Below are 10,639 nucleotides of genomic sequence, written 5' to 3' on the forward strand. Positions count from 1 at the left end.
CATCTGAGCCGTTGGAGCCCATAATTCTAAATTGTGTGTATTTTCTTCAATTCAGTAAGTGTAGGAAAGAACGAATTATTAATTAGTACTCAAGATAGGCACTATCAAACAGGTGCCTAGTGCTTCTCGTTGGAAGGAGGCAAGAATACCTTTAGAAGAAGATACTTTGGGGTACGGTGGATAGCTTACTGAATCTGTAGTTTTTGCTCAACTATGCCAATCTCAAAACAAGGTTAGACTTATTCATATAGTTAGGTTAAATGTGCAACACTGAAATAAAATGGGTGCTAATGTGCAATAATGCAACAGCTTTGGTAGTACCTCAGGAGGTATAAAATTATTTTGCATGTGTTAATAATACAAGCAGATATAAAATATATTCTCAGTTCACATCCACTCTACTCTTCCTAGACATGCTACACCTTACCATTCACCAAAAGCACTATAGTTTTCATCACATACACTGTCTTCATGGGTTAACTATGCTAAGTTTTTTTTTTTTTCTTGTATACAAAATTTCTTGAAGCACACCCTAGGACCACTTTCCACTGACTCATCTTTTGTTCATCATATTTTCTCCCTTGCATGGCTTAGTATTTTATTGTCCTTTCTCTCACTTCTCTACACCCCTCAGTCCACACCTCAACTATGTTGGAGACTATGGTAACCATTCTCTTAAGGTCACAAATGACAATGCTCCTACAGCTATATTAGCTGCAGGACTCGTTCCACTAACATCTTCTCCACACAAGTTTCTATTGTCCAGTTCATACACTCCTTTATCCCTTTGGCCTGAGGAGAATACTACCTATTGTACACTAGGGCCACACTTTACAATAACTTCCATTTTGTTTAACATGCATTGTAAAACTGTAGCAGTGCCACCGGTCTGTAGTACCCCTCCTGTACAAAATTCCTCTTTGAGAAATGTAGTAACTGATGCTGTAGTGACCATCCTTGTGCTCTTCACCACTGCCCACAAAGAGCTATAATCACTAACACCATGACAAATCGTTCATTAAGTGGCTATCCCGCTAAAGGCTCCATAATATCAAATCAGGTTGCTTTGAGTCTCGGGAGCAACCTAAGGCAATGGAGCCACCATATACTACCCTTGAAACACATTAGGTATAGTTTTTTTAACCTTGCTTCCATGGGCTCCAGTAAAGATCCTCTGTTTTAAAAGTAGGCCAAAGTGTGCTAAATTGATAATCTTTTCCTGAAATGTCATATCTGATATTGAGTATCCTACCATACTAACTGGTTCCGGCCCCAGGATCTTCTCATTTCGCCCTGAAGCATCAGAAATAAGCGTGATGGCAGAGCCTCCTGGAGCAATGCATGATCTTTCTGGAACTTTCTACCGCGTGGCCTGAGAAACATTGATCAACTTTTGCCATTCCGAAAGCATTGAAAGCGTTCATATACTGCACAGGTTGGAACCGCGGAGAGCGGTATCCCTTAGTGGCCTTCTTTTAGGTTGATAGTGTTTCTTTAACTTTTAATTAATGATTTGCTGCAGCAGCATGTTTACTAAGTTAAAATACCTTTGATCATTTAAATGAAACTCCCTAATAAGACATGTGGGATCAGAATAGTATCTAAGGGCCAGATGTAGCAAAGGATTTTACTTATTCTGTGTCTATGGGAAAAAGTGTTCGTACATATGGCCCTAAGTTACTTAAGTGCAGGTAATTTGACTTGTGGTATTTTTTTGAAAAATGATAATTCACCTTAAAACAATATGCGACTTAATGATTGGGGTGTAGATTTACATTTCTGCAGTACTGGATCTTTTATCGGTTTGTATGGTTGAATCATTCCCCTTCAGCCTGGGAATGATTCAGACATGTGAATCTATTAAAGATACCAACACTGGAGGCCTGGAGTTACAGGTAAATAAATCATGTTTAACCATGCACAGAAGCTGTAGTTTATAGCCTTGGTACAGTATTGCTTAGAAGTGTATCTCGATCGGCTTGTAGCAATAATAGTATTATTCAATACAGAGCTGGTTGAAGGTTTGAACAAAATCGTGTAGCAGTGCAAATTGACAGCTGAGCTCTGTCTCTTCTTGGAACATTCCCACTATGCCATAACCGAAAAAAGACTTTTGACTACAAATGTACAAAGGAGACCATTAAACCTGCAGCAGTTATCCCTGCAAAATTAACATTTATATTTCCAAGGGTCTGCAGTTTAGACAATTAAAACACAAACTGTATTCACCAGAGCGAAATCAGCCAGGTCTGAAGGCAGTTTAGTTGAATAGTAAGCTTTGAAATAGCCTGAAAATTTGAAATAGCCTTTACAGTTAATTTTTCATACTCTGTCATTCTGGAACATAATTAGAAGTACTGCTTGATCCCACGCATGATTATCTTATTTCACGTCAACATCGAGTTTTCAGGGGGTGAACTTGGACATAACCTTTTCTCAGATAACAGTTTAAACACTTTTCTGTCTTAAGTGCTGTGTGTTAAATCATAATATGATTTTATTACTAAAGATGAGTAGCCTTGTCTCTCTCTTACTAAAGTGAGATGTGCTGTCTTACAGATTTTTGGAGGAAAAACTTCTTACCTTTGGGTTGCTTTCCTCTTTAAGAAACACAGCACACACTATATTGTACCAAATCATGATAAACTTGGGCCACATATATAAGTGTCCTGAAGCAACCGTAGAGAGACGTACCACACCTTGTAATTTATCCAAAGTGAACAAATACTGGAATCCATGCACAGCCTTTTCTATTTCCATTGCCTGAGAATATTTGTAAAATCTTAAAAATCATATTTTGGAAAGAATGTTATGGCACTAGCTCAGCAAACATTTGAAATCAGTAAGGACAATGATTATTGCTGTGGTTTACACCGTGCAATAAAAAATGTAGGATATCTACACTGTGTAATTATTCTTTTAGTCTGAATGCAGCCTAGATGCCATGATGTGGAACTATTCCTCTGAATGCTTTTCTGCTGTCAGTAGTGCGCTTAATATTATTCTGGACTGATTTTACCACTGTTGAGCCATCAACCTGCATACTTGGTTGGCTTGCAATATTGAGAGTTGGCAATCTAAAGAACAACTTTTCTTCTTGCAGTGCAATTCTGTCATCCTACTTTTTAAGTGAAAAGCTAAATCTTCATGGCAAGATCGGATGCTTGCTAAGTATATTGGGATCAACTGTGATGGTAATCCATGCTCCGCAAGAAGAAGAAATGGAAACTTTGAATGAGATGTCCCGCAAACTTGTTGACCCAGGTAAGACACAAAATGAATGTGTTGGTCTTACAGAAAATAAAGAGGCATCAAAGGAAGCCATAGCATGATAAAGATATTTGAATACAAACACATTGTTACAGGCGTTGTAACCAACCTAGCTGCCACAGCCGGAGGTTTGCCTGTTATTTTAATACCTTCTTTTGGCATTATTTTTTTTATTGTTGTACCTAGGCACAAACAGTACAATGAAAGGTGTTTTCACGTGTGTATATTTTTCAGTTTTCAATTTGAAATGCTAGACTTTTAGGTGTATTTACAGCTTTCCAGTCAAAAATTCTGTAGTCCAACCCAAAATATACCAGCAAGTTCAGACTTTAAGATTGAAGCTTTGGAAAAAAATGTGTTCTTGCTGTCCAGCTGCCAACAGGAATGGAAGTTGCAGATGACCACCTGCCATTAGAATTTTCTGCTCTTTTTTTCTGCACTGCTTCGGGTGTTGTAAGCCACCACCTGTGTTTGATCACATGCAGTAATAAGCCACTATGAATTTCCAGCCTGCTTTCACTGCATGTGAAGGAAATCAGCTCAGGGTACAATCAGCTGATTGAGCGGGCAATGTAACAAAGAAAGAAGGAGGTGAAGAAGGAATGCTCAAGCACAGCTCCTACCTTAGCCCACTATACCAGTGGATAAAGTGCTCTACTCGCCCTGGGGGTGACGAGAAGCGCTCACTGAGGCTCATTTGTAGCCAAAGGGGGAATGAAGATGAAAAATAAAGCGCTTGCCACACACTGTTTATGGGGAGCACTTGGGCATGAATAAAGATAGCAGACAGCAGGCCATCACATAGGGCAGCTCGCGCAATGGCGGTTCCTCCTGGTGACACAGCAATCTTCTGACAATGTGCCATCTCTAGAACGAGAGTCAGGGAGCAGCAGACAGTAGGACAACAAGCAGAAAAGCAGTCCATTTGAGTCCTTTAAGTAGCACAGCAATCAGGCAGCAGGGCAACAAACAGGAAAACAGTCCAGATGAGTCCTTTAAGCAGCGCAGCAGTCCTTCTGGCAGAGGTTTAGTATCAATTTCAAAAGTGCTTTAAAAACATGGGATCAGAGCCCTTGTACTTATACTCAAACATGTCTTTCTTCAAGGGGTGACTTCAAAGGAACCCTTTAAAGTGTAACACAACCCATTTTAACCCAATCCTGGATCCAGACATCAGTAGGGGGTAAGTCAGCCCATTGTGTGAGGGCAAAACCAAGCCTATTGACATGTAAGGTGTGAATGACTTCTCCCAGCCCAGGAAGACTATCAGTACGCAGATGCCTCTCCTGTCACACCCAACCACTCCTGTCATGTGGCTGTCTGGAAACTATGCACAAAGTGTACCTGGCACTCTGCCCTAGATGTGGATTGGAGTTGGGCTGCAAAGCACAGAAAATGCCCACTTTTTAAGAGTGGCATTTCTAAAATTGTAATGTAAAATGCAACAAAACCAGTAAGCAGGATTGCTCATTACCATTCCAGACATACCAAACATGCCCACACTACTTCTTCCAGATCAGAAATGACCACTTAAAGAAATATGAGCATTCACCAATGCTAACCTATGAGAGGAGCAGCCCTCACAGTAGTGAAAAATGAAATAGGCTGTTTGTCACTACTAGGACATGTAAAACATAAAGGTAAATGTCCTTCCTTTTACATACACATCACCCTTCCCATAGGCCTACCTAGGACCTACCCCCAGGGGTGACAGATGTACTAAAAGTGGAGTTTAGGCCCTAGCAAGTAGTTTGAAATGCCAAGTCAATGTGGCAGTAAACACCGGACGTAGGCGATGCAGTGGCAGGCCTGAGACAGGTTTGAAAGGCTGTTTTTGTGAGTGGCGCAATCTGCGCCGCAGGCCCACTAGTAGCATTTAATGTACATGTTCTGGGTGTATTGTATACCACTTTATAAGGGTCTTACAGGTAAATTAAGTATTCCGAACAGGTGTAAGTCAAACATACCATGTTTTAGGGGAGAAAGCACATGCATTTTAGCACTGATTAGCAGTGGTAAAGTGCACAGAGTCTTAAAGCCAACAAAAAGGTCAGAAAAATGGGAGGAGGAAGGCAGAAAATTGGGGGATAACCCTGCAGAAAGGGACATTTCTAACAGTTACCCATCTGACTAACCCTGGGGGAGCTGATTTTTTTCTGATAATTCTTAATTGTCTCTTTTAGCATGGGCTGACAGGTTTAGTTATCGGGGAAGCCTTTGTAATCAAAACAGTTCATGAACATTGCATGCCTATACATCCTGTTTGAGTATCATACCCATCCTCCTTTTGCCCATGACGGCATACAGCATGGGGCAGTAGGTAGCCCACCTCATCTATTGGCTCCATTGACCTGTGAGTGATAGCATTGTGCCTCATTGGGTATGCACATCTTCATGAAAATTAGTGTGCTTCAGTGCCAGGACTTGTAGGCCAGTCTTTTAGTTTTCCATTTTCTCATGTTATAGTTCCCTTTCCTTTCTGTCCTGCTCTTTTTCTTATCACGTTTTTTTAGACATCCTGCAACTTTTCAGGTAATGCTCATTTCATCTGCAGTGCACTGCACATTGCCACTGCTTCTAAATCAGGCAGCCATCTTGAATGGGTTTGTCCATAGTGAATTGCTGTTGAACTCTTCCACCGTGGCTGCCATTTTTAAAAGCATAAAGTTAGCCATCTGTGATTGGTTCAACACTAGCACACTATGTACAATACAATTTCAAGTTGGCCTCCTGATGGAGTGTTTTGTGAGCTACCATCTTGGAATGGTATATCTTTGTTTACCACACCAGGGCGACTAACTATGTGGCCATGTTGGGATTTGAGAACAGTGATCAATTATGTTCAATACTACTTCAAAACATATATGTTATTATTTGTTTAAAACGTATGCCTGCCATATTGAGGCAACCTCCTGCTTTCCTTTTTGCACTTTTACTCTGTTAATTTAGGTTTAATATATTCATGTGTCTTTTGAGTCTGTGTGTGTTTTATTTTAAGTGGGTGAATGCAAGATTACATCTCTGGAAGGATGAATAGATCTGAGTGTAACAGTGAGTGACCTAGTGCATGTATGTTGACTTATCAAGTGCGTAAGCTCACCAGTAACTGAAGACGCACTTTTAGTTATAAGGCAAACCTTTTCAAGTTGCAAATACTTGTCTTCAGTGATTGAAATGTGCCTGGCAACAAACATGACATTTTTGTTTTCTTTTTCAGGTTTTGTGGTATTTGCAACTGGTGTTGTCATTGTATCGCTGATGTTGATTTTTGTTGTTGGACCCCGCCATGGACAGACCAACATTCTGGTGTACATAACAATCTGCTCAGTCATTGGAGCGCTGTCCGTTTCCTGCGTCAAAGGCTTGGGAATTGCTATCAAGGGACTCCTTGCAGGAAAACCAGTTCTCAGCCATCCATTGTCCTGGATCCTCCTCCTTAGCCTTATTATCTGCGTGAGCACACAGATAAACTATCTGAATCGAGCTCTGGACATTTTCAACACCTCTCTGGTGACTCCAATCTACTATGTGTTCTTCACCACGTCTGTTTTAACGTGTTCAGCCATTCTCTTCAAAGAATGGCAACACATGTCGGCTGATGACCTCATTGGCACCTTCAGCGGCTTCCTCACAATCATTGTAGGGATATTTTTATTGCATGCCTTCAAAGATATTAATCTTACACTCTCGAACTTGCCCGTGTCCTTCCGGAAGGATGACCATGTAGCAAATGGCAGCGTGTCATCCAATGTCTATGAACGCTTTAATCACGATGAAGAAAGTCAAACACAAAGTGAACTGCCATCTGGCGAGCATTTCTCTCTTAGAAGAAACGGAAGCTTGACAACATTTTAAAAAATATGTGTAGCTCTGCAGCATATAAAAACTGCGGAATTATCAGCCTCCGAATCTTTCTGAATGAAGTAGTTGTATCTTTTTTGCAACTTGTAGAGACAGTTTAATTTTAATTTAAATCTGGACCAAGTTTAGAAATGACGTTCAAGTTTGATTATTTTTCTTTAGGCATCAAAAAATGACCTATGGCAACTAAATTACTTTCGCTCATACTATTTCGTGTGAGGTTTGTAAATACACATTTTTTATTTGAATGTTTCATTTAAAGCAGTTCATGAACTGCTGAGAACTTTGTTTGTATTTAAGAAATAAATAATGAATTTCTGCAGTGGTACAATAATGAATTAACTTGTCTGAGTCCCTTAATCTCATCGTATGTAATTCTATACTTTAGCCTCCAGCACAATTTTATCAGTTTATATTTTCATTAATTTTAGGAGACTTTGGCTCAATATAGGATGAGCCTCAGGGTACGGTACTTGTCGAGGCTAACAACCTCCTTGATTGATTCCATTTGTGTTTAAATCTTTTTATTGGCTTTTTGAAAAGGTGAAAGAAAACTTAAAACAAGCAACCAATAATGGTATCAAAAGTTCGCCCAACGAACCCCTCCTGCCAAACACGGTCGTACATTGCGAGAAACTGACATTTTGGACTTGTTAGTGCTGTGTGTCAGACAAGGCATAGGCGTAGGGTACTGCCAGGGGCCTCTAGCCGTCGAATAGGGGCAGCTGAGGCAACCGGAGTTGGTATGTGACGTCGGGAATCATGAAAGGGGGACAAGTAACAAATGTGCTGTGATGGTGGCAATGGTCCTCCTTCGGGTAGGTGAAAGTGGGAAGGGAGTAAGTGATTCCATTTGGCAGCACGTCAGTGGCGCCTGAACAATTTTAAAGAATGGCAGTGCTGTCATCAGTGCTACATCACAAGTATTGAGAAAAAAACATGTGCCACACAAAGAACAAGTGTAGCAAATGAGCCATGCCCATTCAACAGGAGAACAGTGAGGGCGTGGTATGTAGCTGGTGGTGCATTTTGGAGTATACTGTTAGAAATATATTTCTAAACATAGTGTGAAAGCACAATGTAATTTACAAACAGCACATTTTCCATTAAAATAGCCACAAAAATCCCCCTGACATGCAGTTTTACTGATTAAAACTATATAGTGCACAAACGATAATGCGTGGAAATAGAGTATCAGCAAATATTAATTTCTACATCACTAGGTAGAGTGTCTTGATTTGTTTGATCCCATTAAAATCTTTGGGCCTGATTTAGATATTGGCAGACATGTTACTCACTCACAAAGATGCCGGATATACCGTCCACCGAAATCTAAAAGCCATTATGTCCTGTGGGATTTAGATTTTGTCGGATGGGATATCCGTCACTGTTGTGATGGAGTAACCCGACTGCCAATATCTAAATCAGATCCTTTGTTTCCATCAGACTTCAGAATTACTAAAATGTTGCTTGGTTTGTGCTTTCCAAACTGCTGGTATGTTTTGAAATGTATGTACACTTCATTTACAGTATTTACATTTAGTTGTGTGTTACTAAAATCTGAGATCCTACAGCCTTTACTTTCATACTCCCTGTCCCCCAGCAACATTTGTCAGATTGTCCACTTTACAAAATCTTCTTACCTTGGAGCCAGAAAAAGAAAAGTTAACACCAGTCACCTGTTATAGGAATACGCTTGACATTTCACCTCTGCCTTTGAAGCCACAATAAACGTCACAAGTTAAAAACACAAGTTAAAGACATCTTCTTTGCTTATTCACCTTCTGAACTCCAGCATAGTAATCTTCAGGGTGCGGGAGCACCCTCGCACACCTACTTCCATGGCCTATAGAGTATGTGAGTGTATGAGCTTGTCTGTTGTCCTGATAAATGCCCTAGATCTTTGCTGGATTTAAACAACACAGAAACATGTCACATGCTGTTTTAACTGTATGGAATTATGGCAGCAGTAAAGTTTAGAAAATCTAGCTACATATTTTTAATAAAAATTTGGCCTTGGGGCATATGAAGGTTTTGCAGAGTGGGATTTACATCTTTGAGTGGTAAAGACAGGTGCACTAGTTAGGAGGTGCCACACCAGCCTATGTCCTACATCCTTGTTCTCCAAAAACAAAGTGCAGAGGAGTTGGGTAAGACTTGGGACAATTCTAGTAAAATAACTTTGCCCTGTAATTTCCAGATGTGATGCTATGGGAAGAATCTGATGGATATAGACGATGTTGGTAGTTTCTCGGGTAGTATACGCTGCCACAGTGCTCGACAAATGTGGACATTGCAATAGTCTGCTTGTAGGTTGATCTTTTCCATTCCAGAGCGGCATCTCACTTAGAACAGTTTAAACAATAGGGCTATAAGGTTATATTATTGAAGTAGAACCCCTGTGCATATCACTGGTTCTTGGGCTGTTTCTAAATATTATATAAAGGGAAGGTGACTGCTAATATTATTTCTTAGCATCTCTTTATGTTACATAAATACCCTTTTTAGCACCTTCCGATGAAGATCTAGAGAGAAAAGTAGTTACTGTTAAACTTTTGAGTGCCATTTCCTCCGCTCCCTTCGCATATGACATTATCTTTGAAAGATTTTTTAAATCTTTCAAAGCAAGTAAGTTTTTGAAAGAAAAATCTGCTACTAATTGTATTTTTTACGTCGCGGGTATGGACTTTTGTATACTTCTGCAGTGGGCTTAAAGCCATTTCATTTACTTGTGTCAGTGTCATTTAAAAATCTTTCCTTGCTAGTGGTCAGTCATGCCTGTTTGGCCCTCCTTTTTCTCTTTGGGAGCAGGGACTAACTACTGTATAGTTATGCTTTGTCCTGCTTATCTGTTCTTTAGGGGACTTTTTGTTTCTTCGTTTCCTGCTTGTGTTCAGGGAAGCTTCCCTTTTCATTTGTAGTGCATTCTTGCTCTCAGCGAGGGAAGAGGCCCACTTGTTTATTTAATTTGTTGTTTGCTAAGTAGCCCAAACTCGACCTGAAGGTATTGGAGGCTTTACATAAGTACAAACTAGATTACTCAAGGACATATTCATTTTGTGTAGACATGGTGAGATTAAGTTATGTTGAACCAATGCTGTGATTCAAACCTGGGTTCTCACTTTCAAAGTCTGCAGCTCTAGTCATTGTGCCACCCCTTTTCCCTGTTGTACCAGGTTTCTGTGGAGCACATAAGCCATTCCAGTTCCTTTAATTGTTACAGCGCAGCATGCCACACTTTATGTTTACATATGGCGGCCTCGCCTTTCTTTCGTTCTGCACGGTTCGCCTACCTCCATTCTTTATTTAATTACTTGTTCTTTTTATTATGTCCGTGCTGTTTCACATAAAATTTCACTTTCGTGTGTGTTCAGTTTTACACATGTGACATATGAAAAGTGTCTCTATTGAACACACGCTCATTTGCTTCCAATCTTCAGAGCCTTCTTCAAGGGATATTGTGTCCTGTGAGCATGTTTGTGCAGGATTATGGCGGTGACCCTAGTTG

General features: G+C 40.2%; 1 protein-coding gene across 1 annotated transcript in view; it reads left to right on the top strand.

Moving 5' to 3' along the window:
• Positions 1 to 7,469, top strand: part of NIPA2 (NIPA magnesium transporter 2) — an 88,127-nt gene extending 80,658 nt beyond the window's left edge. The window contains exons 5-6 of the mRNA XM_069204287.1: positions 3,104 to 3,264; positions 6,488 to 7,469. Of these exons, the coding sequence (XP_069060388.1) occupies positions 3,104 to 3,264; positions 6,488 to 7,125 (799 nt within the window). The 3' untranslated portion in view covers positions 7,126 to 7,469. The remainder of the gene's footprint in view (positions 1 to 3,103; positions 3,265 to 6,487) is intronic.
• Positions 7,470 to 10,639: the final 3,170 nt, after the last annotated feature.

Source organism: Pleurodeles waltl, chromosome 8 (genome assembly GCF_031143425.1).
Source record: "Pleurodeles waltl isolate 20211129_DDA chromosome 8, aPleWal1.hap1.20221129, whole genome shotgun sequence".
NCBI lineage: Eukaryota > Metazoa > Chordata > Amphibia > Caudata > Salamandridae > Pleurodeles > Pleurodeles waltl.